General features: G+C 36.9%; 1 protein-coding gene across 4 annotated transcripts in view; it reads left to right on the forward strand.

Moving 5' to 3' along the window:
* Positions 1-18,423, forward strand: part of ZDHHC14 (zinc finger DHHC-type palmitoyltransferase 14) — a 115,314-nt gene that overhangs the window by 60,928 nt on the left and 35,963 nt on the right. For 2 of the 4 annotated variants that reach the window (XM_069787091.1, XM_069787093.1), the window contains exons 2-3: positions 2,263-2,435; positions 17,465-17,623. In XM_069787091.1, the coding sequence (XP_069643192.1) occupies positions 2,263-2,435; positions 17,465-17,623 (332 nt within the window). The remainder of the gene's footprint in view (positions 1-2,262; positions 2,436-17,464; positions 17,624-18,423) is intronic. The other 2 variants (XM_069787092.1, XM_069787094.1) reach the window with 1 other exon arrangement.

Raw genomic sequence — 18,423 nt, forward strand, 5'->3', positions numbered from 1 at the left:
AAACACCTTTAGGCAAAGCAGATTAACTTACACTTGCCTATGATGAAGAGTGTGCAGTGCTTTGAGAATGTTTGGGGGTTTTTGTTTGGGTTTTTTTTCACTGCAGATGGACTTGGTTCAGCAAGACACAGCTACTCATTTTCATGCTGTTTAGTATCACTGAGAATTTGTGTAGGTAGACACCATTGCTGTTTTTGCATTGGTACCTGTCTAAATTGTATTGCACCTACTGTGCTGCCCTGAGATTATCTCATGGTACCTTTCACACACATACAACTCTTGTTTGGTCAACAGACTTCATCACAGTTGCAATTTCTTTGGTATGTGTAATGAATAATGCAACAGAAGAATAATAGCACTGTGCTATATTTAGAGTTCATTAATGTACATGTTCCCTCTAATCCTTTTAAAAATACGTTTTTGCAGCCTATTTGTCTGAGCATATTACAGTAGTTTTGATTTCAGTAATCCTTTGTGGCAAGAAATAAATTGAGCAGTAGGACATTTATGTGGTATGAAAGATTCTCTTCGGTTGTTCGTTCTGGCTGACTTCTCTGACATGAATGGAGCAAGGCTTATATCTACCAGCTGTCCTGCTGCTGCTTCCTTTAGTTAGCACTGATTTCATAAATCTGGGGCTTTGAAGCAGATTTTCTAAAAGTGTGCATTTGAAGTACGTTTCCTAGTATTTAAACAGTCTATTCATCATATGAAACTACAGTATCTCTTGCTCCTCACCTCTTTTTTTATACCCAGTTGTCTTTTTAATCTTTTGTAACTTGTTACACCTGTAACATTACATTCATGTAGGGCAAAAGATGAATTCCACTCATAGTGATGGTATGATGCACCGTGTAATGCATTTGGACTCACTGCGTCTGTGCAACCACGGCATTCAATGAAACAGCCAAGTACATTTAATAGAATTATGCAGGGAGATAAATGCTTGGTACATGGTAGCTGTTACGAAAAGCGGTTCCATTCTCTGCCCATCCTGTTGGCAGAAGTGATGGACAGTGAAGCTGACGTTGTCATCACTTGCTCAGAGTTAACATTCCTGTGAGGTTAACTGACTTGCAGCGCAAAAGCTTGCATGTCTGAATCATCATTTAAGGCAGTCAGCAGAAACAGGGAAGACTATGTTAATTGAACTTGATTGATACCTGGAAGTTTTAGATGAGCCATAAGGCCTAGAACTTGTTGGGTTTTGGCTTATGTTGGTTTTAGGCTTATTTTTTGACTTCTCATGCAGACATGAGAAATGCATGAAGCCATCTCTGTTTTGCCCACCTCTATTTAATATAAGAGCTATGAGGAGAGTCTTCAGCCTGTGTGTTTTCTAAGATGATCCTGCAGTGCTTATTGTATGACTCTAACGGGAATGGTATACTGTGTAATGTCTAAGTGTTCATATCCCTTCTTTTTGCGCAACTGTAAGGAGATATTTATATTTGTGTGTTGTTTAGATTCCAGTGCTTCTGTCCATTTTGATTTTATGACATGTGAAGCATAGAGGAAAATTTGCTAAAACTGTGATCCAGTCTTAAGCCCTGCATGTATATTGTAAATCTGGTAACCAGAGCCTTTTTTTGTGCTGGTAAAGGGCTGTTGATGTTGCCCTAGACCCCCATGGGTTATTTGTTTTCAGGTGTGTTGCACTGTCATTTGCACTGGTCTTACTTTGTAACTTGGTAAGCTTGTTTACTCATCTACAAGAAATGGATTAAGAAAGAGAATCAATGGTGGTGTTGTAATACTGATATATACCAAGGCTATTAAAGGAATGTGTCACTGGTGTAAGCTCTTGAACACCATCTTTGTGATGGACAATAAATTCATTTTATGGACTTAATTACATTTTTCAGTGTGGCTTATTTCATCATGTTTTGTGCTTTGCTTTTTATTGCTGAATATCTTCAGGTTATCCCCCCCCCCCAGTCTACTTTATGTAATTGGGCAGTAGATGAACAAATAGATGAACTTATATCCTGTAATAAAAATTTTTTCTTATGTAAATGAGTACTGCATATTAGTGAGGTCATTATTATGCCATTTGGACCTTTATTATATTAAACAGATTATGAGAAATTTCAGAAGTGTCATGAACACATAAACAGAAATTTCAACTTCAGTAAACGTTCCAAGATAAGTAATGTCTTGATAGAAGTGAACTCTTCATATGCATTTATAATGGTAAACAATTTTTGAGAGCAAGTTGCACTATGTGTTATTGATTATGTTTAATCTTTTTTCTTTTTCCAGTTGTCCATATTTGTCGGAGAAGATTACACCTGCTATACCTGCAATTGGTGGGATTCTTTTCTTTTTCGTGATGGGGACCCTGCTGCGTACTAGTTTCAGTGATCCTGGTGTCCTTCCACGCGCAACACCAGATGAAGCAGCAGATCTAGAGAGACAAATAGGTAACACTGAAGGTCTGTTGTCTCTTCACTTTCCTCCCAAGGGTGCATGTACTGTGTGAAGGCAGTGTGCTGCTCTGCTTATGGGAGGAGTTACTCCTATCTTGCCAGAGTAATTGTTCTGGAGTTGTAATGTCTGATGACATTACAGTGATTCCTGTGGAAAGATGGTTGATCAGTTCTTCACCAAGAAAGATAGTAAACAAAATCCTGGCCTTGGAGAGTGATAGTTATTACTGTAAATACTTTTCGGCAAGTCTGGTAGAAGTCTCTCTGTGGTACACAAGAGAATGCTTTCTAAAGTGGTTTTGGCAAGAAAGCTGATATTGCAAAGGTTCTACAATTGTGTGTCTTTTAAAGTAATGTAACCTCAGAGTTTAACTGAATTTACTTATGTTGTTTATATTGTGAAAGAGCCAGATAAGTCTCTGTTAATATACAGTCTTGTAAGTTGATGCAGTCTTGGGAAGATTTTTTTTCAGTAACAGCAATAAAATGTTACTATTTTTCATCTGTGTAAAGCCAGCACAATTAAAGGAGAGTGAACTAGATTTTACAGCTACGAATAGGCTCAATAGCTAAAATGTGCTACCTAGATAAGAAAGCACAGGATGAGTTTGCAGAGCTGCTTCATAAACAGTGGTTTTATTTGCTCAGTTTTAGTAAGCTACTGAAGCTTACTGAAGGCTACTATATCTGCTTTGATATGATAGTCAATGGAAATACCACTTACTGAAGCAATTTCAGAGGAACACTTGCTCATATAATTGGAAAAACAGAAAACAGTTTTATGCAAGCACAGGAGAAAATACCTGCAGGGTCCTTGATGTTTAATACTAAGGTACAGTCTTAGGCTTTGTTTACTGTGACAAATAATTTAATGCAGTAGAAGCAAATGAGTGCACTAAAGCTGTTGTTGCAGATGCTTCTGCATCTGTAGAGTGTGAATTTGAGGGGTTTACTTCAGACTAGGTTTTGTCTGGTTCTCTAGACTATGTGTCTTCCACAAAGCACTAGTGAAAATGTCTGAGGAGCTAAGCCATTGGTGTAGACTCTAACACCATGTTGCGAGGTAGAGTTCATTTGGTATACACATGGAGCAGAAGTTCTGGTTTAGTTTCCTCAGAAATCAAATGTAGTTTGTACACACCAAAATCATGCTGTGAACCATGCCCACATAAGTGGGAATGATAGGAGAATTCATGTCAAAATAGCAAAATGTTAACAACAATAGGGCATTAGTTTCCTCTTACTACTTAGCTGTTAAGAGACAGTAAGCACATCATGCAGCTATATCTTCCACTTAAGAGATCTGTCAGACAAAGAAATGATACTGTTTAAGGTAAAACAAAAAAAGTAATGACTTGTATTTACTATTTTAGGTTCTCATGAGCCTTTAGCAGAGGAAAGGTAACAAGTTTGTTTTTAAATACGTACATACTTCAGTGGTTGTTTGAATCTAATGGTTTCATTGCGATTAAAAAGTCTTGTCTGAAGGGCTCAGTTTCAGAAAACTGCTGCTGGAGGAGGAAGGATTGTTTTATTTTCTGGAAACACACGTTATCTTTGGTATGGATTATTTTAAGAAGAAGCAGGATTTCAAAATATAGTGATGAGTTCATTGATTGTTGCTACAGTGAGATCACTTTCTTTCATCAGGTTTGGAAGGTCCTGACCACAGCTGTTATACTATGTTACACGTTAAGATAAAAAGGTGTCTGTGTAATAAAAAGCATTTTGTGTATTTCAGAGTGTTTGGATTTGAGTTCTGAAGTGGAATCAACACATTTGCAGCATGCTATGTGCAGCAGCTAATTGTACTTACTCTCTATGCTCTTTGTGTAGGTTTGCAACTTTTGGAACTGTATGATCATGTAACACGGTCATTGAACCTTGTGGGAAGGAAATCTTTTCTCACGGGTGTGTGTGAAGTCTGAGATGTGTAGTTCACCGAATTTTATAGACCTGGTATAGCTTTCCAAAAACAATGTATTCTGCTGGCATTCACATTTCAGGAAGAAAACATACATTACTTTTATACATTGTATGATCTAATTGTGCAGAGCCAGGAGCCAGCTGTCATTGCCATGACAGGAAGGTTACATTTAGCCAGTCAGAACTTAGCTTTGGGCAAGGACCATACTGTACATAGTATACAGGGAACAAAACTGTTAGGTCCTAGATGACCCAGATAGATCCATCCCAGATGGATGTATTTAAATTTATATAAATTTTTTCTGTTTGCTTACTTTTGGATATGGGACTCCGGATTATTTAAAAAGAAAATGTTCAGTCAGCCTGCCCTTACATGCCATAAAGAAATTAAATCAGAAATGGAGGAGCATTATGGAACTGTATTCTCTCTACACTCTAAAAAAAACCATTAAAAATGTTCTTATACTGAGGAACTGGAATTTTCTTCAAACACAGTCATTTCAGTCTTTGCTTGTGTAATAGAAGAATTCCTAATATTCACAGAATCCAGGTATGTAGAAAACAGATGCCAAATATTCACAGAATCCAGATATGTGGAAAACAGATGCCAAAGTTCAAATCTATATTGTTGGGAAAGCTAACAGATTTCTTAGGAAGACTGATTTTAGAGCTTATTTTTTAGCTTTTGCCAGTGCTGTCACTGCAAACATTTTTCAGAATCAAATATTGAGTATGTGATGTGCTGCACAGAAGTGTGTAAGTTGCTATAATGGGTAATGGGATTATTTTTATAGCTGGGAAGGAAAGGATGGAGAGTGGGGAAAAGAAGCATCTCAAAACTGTTAAGGGAAATGTGGGAAAAGTTATAATTTCCCCCTCCTTTCTCTTTTTTGCCCCTACTTCTTCTCAAAAAAAATTATCCTCTCTTTAGGAATAACATGTGGGAGGAGGATGGTATTCAGGCAGGTGCATTCCTTAGTGTTGCCAAAAAAGAATGCCCCTTTACATCATAAAATTGTGTTCTAATTTGGAGATAAAAAAATGTTTAAAATTCAGAGTTTTCCGGAAAGAGCCATTTTGAAATAGAGCTTCCCATCTAACAGTTTTATTACTGCCGTCATTACTATGACGGCTTGCGAGTATTTTGTGGTTTTTTTTAAATGGAGTTTTTCTTCAGTTTTATTAATGCAGTGTTTGGGGAAAAGCAGACATTTTTTGCCTGTTTCAATACTGGAGTTCCCAGTAAAATGTCTTATGATTAGAAAGTAAATATATTTATTAGATATTTGCAATCATAAGAATATCTTTCTAATTGAATAACCTTCCATAGGACTTAACTGAAGAACTTAGATTTCTATTAAACCTTTACACTTCATAAGTCTGCCACTGTGACCTCTCCTAGATGTTTCACTTCAGCAATCCCAGCACTCCTATTTTTCTCTCTTCTTGTGGTGAAGCACAAGTAGTCTTAATTTGCCAGTCATCATCCTGCTCTCTGCTGTCCTAATGATAAATAACAGAATCTAAGCTGTTTCCAAAGAATAAGTGTAGATCTTTATCATATCTGGTATGAGTTACTTAAGACATTTAATAAAGGAAGCAGTCCTGCTTTCTAAATAAAATAAAACATGAATGATACTTTTAAAAGTTTAAATTAAGAAAAAAAAGTTGTATGTTTTAGTTAAATTTCACCTTTATGAAATTTGGCATTTAAAGGTAGTTTAAAAATGAAAGCTTAACAATTGTTAGATGAACACCAAGCTTGTTTTTAAATTTTCACCTATTTCTACTGAACAACACATGTACCATATTACTTATACGCATACGACCAACCCATTTGTGTTAGCTGGCCTTTTACCTTGTCAGAAAAGCAGCATTGTGTGGGGCACTGCTGTACCTAATCAGAAGAGGTTCTCATTAGCAAAAAACTGGACCACCATAGGAGAACACTGTATGGAAGTCTGCACTCATGAAGCATATTTAAACCAGAACTAGAAGGGGAGATGTTTGTATCCAAGCCTGTTGACCAGCCATCTTTCTTTCACTTACTGTATTAACAGATTTCTTTAAACCTGTTTTTGGCTAAGGATAGGATTTCAAAGCTGGCTAGAAGCAAGATCTGCAGACAAATCGTTGGGCTTCTTACTACTGATGTTCTGTTTTGTTTTGTTGCTTTTTCTCTGTAATGAGGCAAGTATTGATGATTGAGAGAATAATTTATTCCTACTACAATGTGAGATCACTAAGGAAAAGCTGGAGCATAACTGTATGTGAAGAAAAACGTATTTGAGGGAAGTTATCTTAACTCTGGTTAAAGTAAGGATGTTGCTTCCCTTACTGAGAGCAGCTTGCTGAGTGAAAACAAATGGTTGTCAATTTTAGAAGAGAAAGATAGGTATGGTGTTTTGAATTGTACCACTGCTGGCTGATAGTTCCGCTATAGAAAAATGATAGTCCTAATTCCTCAAAGTGTTTGAAAATTAATGAAATAAAATCTTCCTAAACAGTGGGAGGATTTCACACCTGCATTTGAGAAAGGAACAGAGAGGAGTGTAAGATGCTGAAAAGAACAGTAGTATCCATCTAGGTACTGTCCTACGTTCCCTGTCATCTCTGTCAGTACTTTTCCATTTCTGTGTCTGTTTCTTTGAATTTCTTGAGTCCCTTAGGCAGAAAATGAAATTAAAATCCATTAATGAAGCTGCTACTGAAATTAACTTGCTGATTATCTACCAGTAATAATGATGGTGTAGTAAGGGAAAATGTTTTCAGAACAAAAACTTGTATAACCTATTCTTTTTATGTAAAACAGATGGGCTTTCTAATGGAAATTTACCTTTTCAGTAATTATGTATAAAGATGATAATGATGACGGTCTGCTAAATGAGATTGCAAGTGAGTTGTTGTAGAGTAGGTATTAGGATTTAGTTATCTTGCTATGACAGATATTTTTCACTGCTATATCCAGCTATTTGGTGAAATCTTTAGTGTTCCTTAAATGATGTTTTAAATATGCTTTTATTAAAGGATTTTTCCCAACTTAACCACAGCAAATTAATTCCTCAGTTTTTAAATCAAGTACCCATATATGCAATATTTAATTGTATCTATGATTTTGAAATGGACATGGTGTAATAGTCACGTCAGAGTTTTTGTGATGTATAGTTTAATTCTCTATTCTTATAGAATGGCAGATGTATAAACAAGCTATAAATATTAACTGAATGTGTTCTTGGCTCCATTTGAAGGATGAGGTATTTTGAATGCTTTCTAATTGGCATAGAAAGTGGTTTAGATACATTATTTTCATAATCCAGTGGTTATAAAGACACACACACACAAAAAACCAAAAGGAGCAGTAAGTTGTTCCTTAAGTAATGAAAACCTAGACAGAGAAGGCAGAAGGCAGCAGTATAACAATGCACTTCTTGTTATTAGGGCCTTGACACAAAAACAAGTTACCGCAGTTTGTTCCAAAAAGTTCTTTGGGTTTTGGTTCCTGTTTCTGGAGAATCCTGTGCTTTCTGGTGTTTAGAGTCCGCTCTGGGGCTCTTTTCTGCCTCTTACATATATTGCATCTGTTAGGTACGTACACCCCGAGTTCTGCCCTGTCTTTCCTGTACTTCTCTTCAGCCCTGGATCCTACTTGGTTGCATCTTTTGTTGTCTGTCACTACTTCCTGTTTTTCTGATCCTTCTTTCCACTCTGCTTTTTACTCACCTTGTGTTTCTGTGCTGGGATTTCCTGAAAGCTTTTCCTTTCTCTGGGCTGGGCAGGTGCCTCCTCTTTGTTGTGGAGGTGGTAAGAGGGAGAGCCAGGTTCCTTGCCCTATGTGCTTGACTGTAGCAGTCTCCGATAAGCCCAGTTCTGCTGGGACGTGACATCCTCTCTGCAGTGATGGAGTGTTCATAATCAGTTCAGAAACAGAGTTAACATGTGCTCTGCAGTAAAGAAATCCGGAAGTTAACTCTATAGCTCTTAACAAGCTGCTGCTGAGGATATGTGAACTGTGACCTCCCCTCTCCCCCGCCCATCATTCTTCTGCCAAACTTTGTTCAGAAGTTGCATGCTAAGCTCAAAGGCTACAGCACATGCTAGGTTTCAGCTCCTTTCTTCAAATTCTGCAATATGATAGAGGTATTAAAATGTTTGCTGTTCATCTGAGTTTCCAAAGTGGTTGAATCATCTTGCTTAAGCATCTGAATAAGGTGTATAGCTTAGGCTACAAAACTCACCAAGTTGTTTTGTTGGGGGGCTTGGGGGTTTTTTTGGTTTGGTTTTGGGTTTGGGTTTTGGGGGTTTTTTTTTTAAGCATAAAAATACGGAAAAATATAATGAAGCATTTATTTAGCACCTTTTCCTAATCAGTGTTACGGTCTAGTTTCATTCATCTCTTTTAAGAAATCCTTTTCTTAGAATAAGGTACCAGCTTTAGCCCAAAATACAGGCACAGGTTCCTGTTCAAGGAATTGATTATTTACCCTGTATTCAAAGGAACATTAATCTAAGTCAGGAAATAATTTATTTCAAATAAGCAGCAGACAATATAATTTTTCCTTAAAGAAAGAGTCTGTCAGATAAAAAGTTTTGGCTAAACAAAATGAAAAATACAAGTTGGATACTGAAAAAAAGACAAAGATTGCATTAAAAATTTGATTAGGAGAGTCAAAAAGTTTCCATGTGGGACTGTTTCAGAACTTGTATTTACAAATCTTTTTTAAAAATGGTAGCACAAGACTTGCTTCACAGGTTCTGACTGCTGAGCTGATTAAAACCTCTGTCATTTCTTCAGCAGTAGCAAAACCAGTAGTCTTCCAAAAAGGGCCAATGGAGGGGAGGAAGTGAGGAACTATATTGCCACCAAATGTGGAGTTCGGGGCTCAAATTCCCAAGCATGAGGGCTTATGGCAAGTCTAATGGAGAGGAACAAGCTAGGTATCTATAACAAATCCTTCTGCCCTAAAACTGATTGTGGAATCAGCAATGGAAATGGAAAAAAACATCTTTGTACTATTAAAATATATTTTTTAATGTGCCTAAAAAGATGTATCTTAGTGGAGTGGCATCTGTGCAGCAGGAAAAGCTGGATGGCTCCAGCAGTTCAAAAGATAACTTCTACATGCTCCAAAACTATCATTCTGGTTTGATTGCTGTGGAACTTGCTGTACCTTTGAACTTGAGGTGCCTTCTAAAGATGGGGTGCAAGGTTAACAGTAATATCCTTCGAGGCAAGAGATTTTTCAGATAAATCACCTAAAAATAATGCCTTCACTGAATTGTTTCTTTTCTAAAATTTGTGCGTGTAACATGTCCAATCTGTGGCTTTTACTTTATTCTGAGATAAACTTGAGTCTTACTCTGCCCTACCTGTTTCTTTGGGAAGGAGCCTCACAGAAATTATTACAGATGGGGTGAGAAACTGTTATGTCCCAAGAGGAGGAATTCTGATTTAAGAATGCTAATTTGAAGTCCTTTTAAAGCTTATTAAACTTTATTTTTGCATGCCAGAAAGCGTATAACAGGATGAGCTGAGTAAGGAGAATAGTTCTCAAAATAAGACCTTCTAAAGAAACTTCTGGTACTTCATTCAAGTGACTTTTTGGAAATAGGGTGGTCATGCTGACAGTGTGAAATGTTTCCACCTAGGCTATCACCTTTTTCCAGGTGAAGATGAAGGACTAACAGAGCTGTGATGCTACTGTTTCCACCGCCAGGGTACAGGAATGGAAAGCAGTTGTTTCTTGAGGATTTGGTGAGGTGGTAGTAGCCCAGCCACCATCTGTGTTCATAAACAAAAAGTGAAAGGAATTGAGAGGAAAAAAAAGGATGTCCACAAAGCAAAAGGGACCTCTATTGAAAAATAGTATATTAAGTGCACATCATCAAGCTATCCTCATACAGAGGAAGGTTGGGAAGTGTAGGAAGAGGCGGTTCTGCCTGTATTTCTAGTTTTATGAAGATTGCAGTCAGAAAGATACTTGTATCAGAAATGGAGACAGTTTCTAAAGCTGAGTATAAAGAGGTGGCACCGACCTATAGGGAAAATGTTGGAAAGGCAAAAGGGGAATAAAGTCATTTATAACCAGCAAGTAACAGTAGAAGACAACAGGACCGGTTATGTTAGAGGTCAGAGGAAGAAAGAGAAGCTGAAGGCATGATGTGTAATTGGGAAATGAGAAATAACAGAGGGCAGTCTGAAGGATTCAACGCTGCTTTGATCTCAGAAGAGAACTTGCACGCTTCTTGCCAGCTGATAGGAAGTGCAGGTCAGAAGAGGGACAGTAGTAGTAGTTAAAAGAAAAAGAAAAATCTGTCAATCTACTATACTGCATCTATATCTGTCTATCTAATATTTTACTCTAATAGAAATCTGTCTATTCTATCGGTAGACACTATTCTCTGTCTGGAAAGATAGGGAGCAAACTGCTAAATGGTCAAATTGTAAGAATTGGGGCTGGCAGGGCGTGGGGTTTATGGCCAGTTAAGACTCAAAACAAGCAACAAAGTATTTCAAGAGCGAAGTAACTGTCTTGGTGGAGAACAAGAAGCAGATGTGCTGAATTTTGACTGTAACAGAGTTCTTGATGCTGTTCTGCATAGGATTCTTTCTATATAAATTTTGGAAATAAGGTCTAGATGAAATTACCACAAAGTCAGTGAGCAGCTTTCTGGAAAGACAGTCTAGTGGCAAACAGTAAGTGATCAAGTAGGATCTTGCAGAGGCTGACTGTGGGCTCAAGAAAAAGGGGGTATGCTTAACTCTGAAGTTGATGCTGAGCTGAGGGAATTTGCAAGCACTTGGCTTGATTTTTTTTTTTTTTTTATAAATATACTCTAAATAGTCTTAGCAAATATAGGGAACAAATGCAAACTGCATGGTTACAAATGGAAATCAAATACTAACAAAAAGGGAGCTAAGTAGTGAACGGTACAGCAAAAGGGGACTTGAGTATTGTCCACAAACAGATTGAGTCAGCATCATAATAGCATGAGAAAAAAGGGAAATTCTTTTGGGGATGCTTGAGAAGAAAAGTCATTACATAAACCAGGAGAAGTGACATTCTGCAATACTTAGTGATGATGACAGCTCAGTTCACTGTCTAGTTTTTGACACCATGTGTGGAAACTCAAGAGCAAGGCAGCAAAACAGAGAAGTCTGGAAACCATGACCTGTAAGAAAATATTTAAGAAATATATCTATTTGGCCTAAGAGAGGGGAGGAGCATAAGTCTTAAAATACTGTAGTGTTTTCTCATATAACATAATAGAACAAAAGCAACTAGATGCATGAGGCTTGTATAATGCAAAATCACTGAAGATAACGTAGGATTATTTTCTGTAAAAGTGCTATAATCTCAGTTAAATGCAGCAGGACCTCTCCCCCCCCCCCCCCCCCCCCCCCCCATATGGGAAATTAAACTTGTTGATTTACTTCGATTGTAACTTTTATGGAAGCTGAAAAGTCATTCCCCAATGGTAGTTGCATCCTTTCATGGTGCATATAAGCATAGGTTCTGCAATCACACAATATACCGTATTGAGAGGGGCTGTTTTTCCTATGGGAACATGAAAACTAGAAGCAGCCTTATTTTGTAACCTCTTTGCAGTTATGATATGTGTCTCTTGTAGTTAGTTTAGTGTGAAGTCACCTCAACTGGAAAAATGTTTATAGGATAATAAAATTCTAAATATAAGGCTTAAAAGGATAACCAAACCCAGGAGAATGGGTTTCACAAATGGGAGAGTGTTTGTCCGTGTGAGGTATATAAGATTAACAATTCTTCCACAATATCCGTCTTTTTTGCATTGGATAGGTGATGCAGATAAATAAAAAGATGATCATTGTAATTTATCCTTCCAGCTGTAAAAAGGTCCATCTATAGCGAGGAAATGCTTTGGATTTTTCTTCAGGTTAACTGTCTTAACTTATGTATATCTTCCTACAAGAGCTACAACCATCTCAGACCAGTTCACAGTTTCTGTTGGCTTGCTTTTGCGTTTTCAAAAGCTCTGAACTCAGTATATCAGCTACATCAGCATGCCATCTCTGGAAGTTGTTTTTTGTCTTGGCGGTCTAATTTTCATTGATATTCAAGACTACATTTGAGACTTCTCTACAATTCCTTGCCTGTCTTTCAGTTGTTTTGAAATGCACAGTTTGGTTTCCTTAGAGCCTTATAAAACTAAATCTGTGCTACAGCATAGGCATTTCATAGAGTTGACAATAGTCTGAACAAATACATACTGCTTATGGGTACAACGTGGGTATGTTTTTGCTTTCACTCCAAAGATAGGATACCAGCTTGATAGGCTTATAATCATACCTAATATTGCATGTTTTAAACAACATTCTTAAAATAAATCTAGCAAAATTACTTTGTGCATCAGGTAAGTATTTCAGAAAGCTCTTACTCTCTATGCTTCTTTCCCTCAGCAAATCACTAAAGAGTCTTCTTTCTTTCTGGGAGCAAGAATAACTTTCGCATAAAGTTTTAGTCTTCAAGAAGATGATGCAATTCTGCTCTTAAGAAAATAATACATAGGTTCTTCTGAAATCAAGGCAGTAAGTCTTATCTAAAGTCAGGAGGAATATTTCTCGGTATCTCTTGTTGGCTATCAGATGAAGAATTATGTGAAGAATGCAGTTAGCAGCTGCTGGTTTCAGTCTAAGCCAGGTTCCCAGTATTGTTTGTCCTTGAGATTACTGTCTGGAAACAAGAAAATTTTATTTAAGTTCTTTTCCCTAAAAAAAATAAATTACTCTTTCCTCTTGTAGCCCACTGTTGTTAAGCATGTAGCTTAGGCTTAAGTGGTTAAACACAGAGGAAGATGTTTCTTAGAGATTTACATTTTTTCATTTTGTTCTCCAGATGTTATAGGTCATACATAAAGATTTTTTTTTCATTGCATTATCTGTTTTTCTTAGCAGGAAACATTACAACTACTTCAAGTTACTAACTTTTCTAATGATTTTGTTTGAAGATTGAAATTGTGTCCCTTTAAAGTTGACGGCAAACCTTGTGTGATATGATTATGAAGTTTGTGTAGAGACAAGGTGGAGAGACCTTCTTGAGAATGTTTGTCCTAGGATCTTAGGAAAATTGACCAAAAAAGCAAATGCTTGATTGAGCAGGAGAATCCTGGCGATATGTATACAAAATTCCAGCCTCTGTGTCTCATCTAAACAGCACCTCCCACTTGTTTTCATCATAATAATTTGAGAGATCTAAGTGGAGTTTGTTGTCACATTAGAAGGTTGCTAGACTGTGCTGTACCTCCATTAAATACTTGGAGTGACTTCCTTGCAGCAGTTTGGGTACCTTGCTCCTGCAAGGATATGGATTGTATGTTTGGGCTTTTTCTAATAGGGTACTAAAAATGCTGGAGCCCCACCTAGTGCATGAACATTTAATGCTGCTAGAGAAGTTATAAAATGTGTAAGAGCAGAGAGGATGGAAGGCAATCCCATTAGTGGGAAAATGTTACCCTTTCTGTGAAATAACTTGCATTACTACATCAGTAACGGATTGGAAGAGAAAATGTAAAAAGTACTGGTTAAATGCAGGTTTATTTGGGGAAGGTGATTCTGTAAAGGTTAATCGTATTGTGCCTTAAAGGGACTGCATATATTAAAAGATTTAACTGTGTTAGAACCCAAGTATGAGCAGTCCAATTGAAGGCTAGTTACAGTCTGAAAAATCACTGTGAGATCAGGACATGTTTAGCACATTTAGGTTAGATAAATCTGATTAAATCCAAGCACATTTGACCTTGCCCTGCTGCATGTTTCCAGAAAAAAAATTGTTAATAAACAGAAAGACTGGGACTTTCTGGTTTGATTATGCAATTTAGGATTGTGCGTAAAATCCTGACTCCATGGAAAGTCAGCAAGACTGTTTTCATTAATTTCATTTGCATCAGCTTTCACCCTTGGATTTTGAGATTAATTTTTCTCAGAGAGCTAGGATTTGCTGTCCCTGTGAACTTGAACTTCCCTGCAAAGGGTTGGAAGGAAATCCTCTTAGAAAACCAGCGTTGTAAGTATAATGGGCTGGCCAGCAGTCTCCCCTCTCTACCAGAGAAGAGGGAAGTTGCCTTCGAGATTCTGCCAGAGCCCATTTTAAAATAAAATAAATACAGTGCACTTTTTGAACTTCTTGAAAGGTGGGTGGAAAGTTTTAGTCAGTGTGCATTTTTATGCATAAATGTTTCATTAGAAAAAAGATAATTTTTCTTCTAAACAATTCACCTCGACTGGTTTAAGTAATTTCCTTTCAATGATTATGTACATATTCAGGAATAATAAGATTTTGTAAAAGAAGAAAATCTGAAATATTAGTGTTACTTCAGGAAGTTCAATGCATCAACATTTCTAGCAGTATAGAAAGCTACACTTATATGAAATTCAGGCTTTGTTAGTATTTTTGACAGTTATGCACCTAAATTTGAGTATGAGTGTCAAATGGAAATCATTGGTTTATTAATGAACTTGTTACACATGCACATGTTAAATGCTTTATTGGATAAAAAGCTAATTAGGGCTAATAACATACATTTTTGTTCACAATTTAAGTCTATCTTGACCAGGCTATGGTCAGAAATGGCATAACACTGTGTTTTGTAAGGTTCATGGATTTATAGGACTAAGAATATTACAAGCCTGCTGGTGTTATGTTACTGAAAGTACAGTGTGTTAAAATGTATTTATATTTTTCAGTGGTAGTAACTAAAATCAGCTATAGGGGATTTCTAATAACAAAAACATACTACGGTGTTTTTCTCCCCTAAAAAGTATTGTCTTATGTAGATCTGTACTAGTACTACAAGTTAGTTATTTCAGCATTTTGTGCAGCCTCTGGTAACTTGTTCTACACAAAAGAAGTTTTCATTGTAGATGTGGAAGCTTTTTTAATGTAATCTCTGAATTATAAGAATTTCTTCCCTGTTTTCTGGATTTAGGAATCATGCATGTCTCTGTAAAGCTTTAAATAGTATAAGCACAGTTGTGCTATGCCCTCAAAAGAACATCTTTTCAGCTTAGTTCTGAATTAAAATGTAAAAATAAAAAAATTACATAACTCAAACTGATGTGTCATGAGGACAAATAAACTATTATGCAAGTAAATAAAATGTTTTTTACTATAACCTGAAGAAATCAATTTATTTCTATTGACCTCATAAAATTCTTGTATCTGCTAGGGTGCTTGAAAATCACAGTCATTTAATTAATGGTTTCTTTTAAACAACGCAACTGTAAAAAACAACAAAAAAGGAAACAAGCTGATGTCCATATTGCACATTAAACAATTTTTATTGTCTAGTTATGCATCAACATGTAAATACGCTAGTAGCTTGTAAAACGCAATACTTATTTAATCAAAAATGCTGTGTCAAGTAGCATTGTCCTTGAGGTCAAAATCAGTGTTATTGATTGTTATGGGAGCCACACGGTAATCTGTGCTTCCACGTACAGATCATAGGACCTGGCCCAGCATCACAGGAACTTTGCAGGAGTTGGTTTAGATCAAACACAAGCAAATGTCTATACCACATCAGGGTCTAGTAGGCTGCTTCTAAGCTGCTGTTTCTTCAGTATTCAACACTTCATTCTCATAAGGGATGCTTGGGAGCTTCACACCCTGATTCCATCATTCTTAGCTATTGCTCCCCTCCTTCCACCTTCTTCTCCCAGAGAGTTTTCTGAAGTCCAGTTGTTTCAATGGTCAAGTTTACAGTGGTGTCCCACAAATACTTTTATTGATGCATATTTATGGAGTGGGTGAGCACGTTGCAGATGGGAACTTCTTAAGCTAGATTTGCTGTCAAATCTAGCATATTGTATAATTATACCTTTGCTAGCACAGCTATGCTGTCACTAATTTGAATACCGTGCTAGGTAAAAGGCTTTCTGGTTGCCCCCTTGGAAAATGTGTAGTTTGAAGCCTGTGTAAATATGACTGCAGAGCTGGCAGAAATTGTAATTGAGAGTGATATTTCTAACAATTTGAGCTCAAATACAAGTCATGGATCTTTTAGTAACCGGTCATCCAGCCCCACGCTTGTCCAACATGAAAGTGAGGGGGACAACTTAAAGCACAGTTATGCAGGTGACTGTGACCTTGAAATGTAGTTTCATTCATATATTGGAAAATAATTTATTTTACTTTCCTATTGTTCTTGCTGTTCTGCCTGTCCAAGAGTAATAATTCAGGGTTTTTTCTCTTCTGTGGTTTGATTTGATTGTGATTACACAAGAACAGATAAACTGAGAAAAAGGTACCACTTTTACATGTTCAGCTTTCAGAGTATAGCTCAGGCTGGGCACATTAAGTTGAACTTTAATGATTTAGCCTGATCAGTCTTTTAGTTGCTGGAAAAATGAATGCTGATATCCTAACATAAAAGCAAGCAAACAAAGAAAACCCCACCACTTGTACCAAATGAGGTAGTTGGAAACTTTTTTTATGCAACAAACTCCAAGATGTGTAAAAGTAACACCAGGAGTTAGATTTTCAAACTTAGTAATAGCAAGAGACGAGAAATACTACTCTGAATGTGCTCCATTGTATCACAGCATTTAAGAGATCTCAAAGTGATGACTGATTTTATTTCTACCATATTCCAAGCTCTAATGACAGAGCTGCTGTTGCTTAAGTAAATGTGCAGATTCTGTATTAGGCTGTAGAATTTCTGCAGCACTTGTGGAGAGACTTTTTGTTATTACAGAAATTCTAAAAAATTCAGGAAAATCCTAAAGAGAACTTGTCCAAGTTTTACCATCCTGCACCAATAGTCATAGTTGTCTTTAATGTATTCTCTACAAACTGTTAGGGTGTATGAGTGTAAGAGTTTTGGGATCAAGGTAGCTGTCAGCATTTTAGAATTGGGTTTGGGTGTTTTCTTTAACTCAAATTCATTGGCTATGGATGCTATTTGTAATTTATTATCTTTGCTACATCTTATTTTAGAAAAATGAGAAGGGAAAAAATTGTTTATTTTAAGTGTGTTAATATAAATTTGAAACTTGCTATAGATTGCTATCAAGGACAGTTCTGTGCATACTCCATAGCTCATGTGAAAAATTTAATGCGTTGTATTTCCATGTTTAGATATTGCAAATGGCTCCAGTTCAGGAGGATACCGTCCCCCTCCCAGAACAAAAGAAGTGATCATCAATGGACAGACAGTGAAATTAAAATACTGTTTTACTTGCAAGATTTTCCGCCCACCTCGTGCCTCACATTGCAGCCTTTGTGATAACTGCGTAGGTGAGTAAAAAAAGACATGGCATATGTTCAATTTAGTAGCTTATATATTGTTATGAATACTTGTGATACAAGAGAGAAGAGAATCAGTTAGTGACAAGATAACTCATGAGGTCACTTGCTGCGTTCACCCTTCTTTCCTACAGGCTCTGTTAAATGTTAAGAATTTTAGAGGAGGCAGAAGAGGAGATTTGGCCTAACAGATAGTTGTTGCTAATCTAAGAAGGAAAAATATCTTCTGATGCATACATCTTTCCTAACCTGCTTTGCAAGACAAAGAACACACCCAACTTGAATAGGGCTGCATAGTATGTGCGATGAACTTTCCAGTGCAGAGAACCAAGTTCTATGGGAGTCTCAGAATTGTTTCCTTCACCAAACTAAACTGAGGGCAAGGACCTGCTTCTCCAGTTCCTTACAGACTAACTGTAAGACATGGTTCGAATGGTTAGGGCTTGCACTGTGACCAGAATACATACTGTTGGTGATTCTTACCTTTGAACAGTTTTAAGACTAGAAATTTTAAAGTCAGAATCCATAAGAAATTACTGGGCAAGCATGCTATTTTGAGAGTAAGTAGATGTTGTCAGGTCCTAAGGGTATTTTGTAATGATAGGGGGTTTTTTTCCCTGAACATCTTGTCTTTTTTCATGACTGTTTTCTTTGGAGGGCAGACAAGGTGATTAAGATATGCTTGGATTTAAAAGCAAACCAAAAAAACCCACCAATCAAATCTGAGTAGTTTCTAGTTAATTAGATCACATTTAGAGTTTAGTGCAGCTGATTAGCACACTGTTGAGCCT

This window comes from Haliaeetus albicilla, chromosome 7 (genome assembly GCF_947461875.1).
Source record: "Haliaeetus albicilla chromosome 7, bHalAlb1.1, whole genome shotgun sequence".
Lineage (NCBI taxonomy): Eukaryota > Metazoa > Chordata > Aves > Accipitriformes > Accipitridae > Haliaeetus > Haliaeetus albicilla.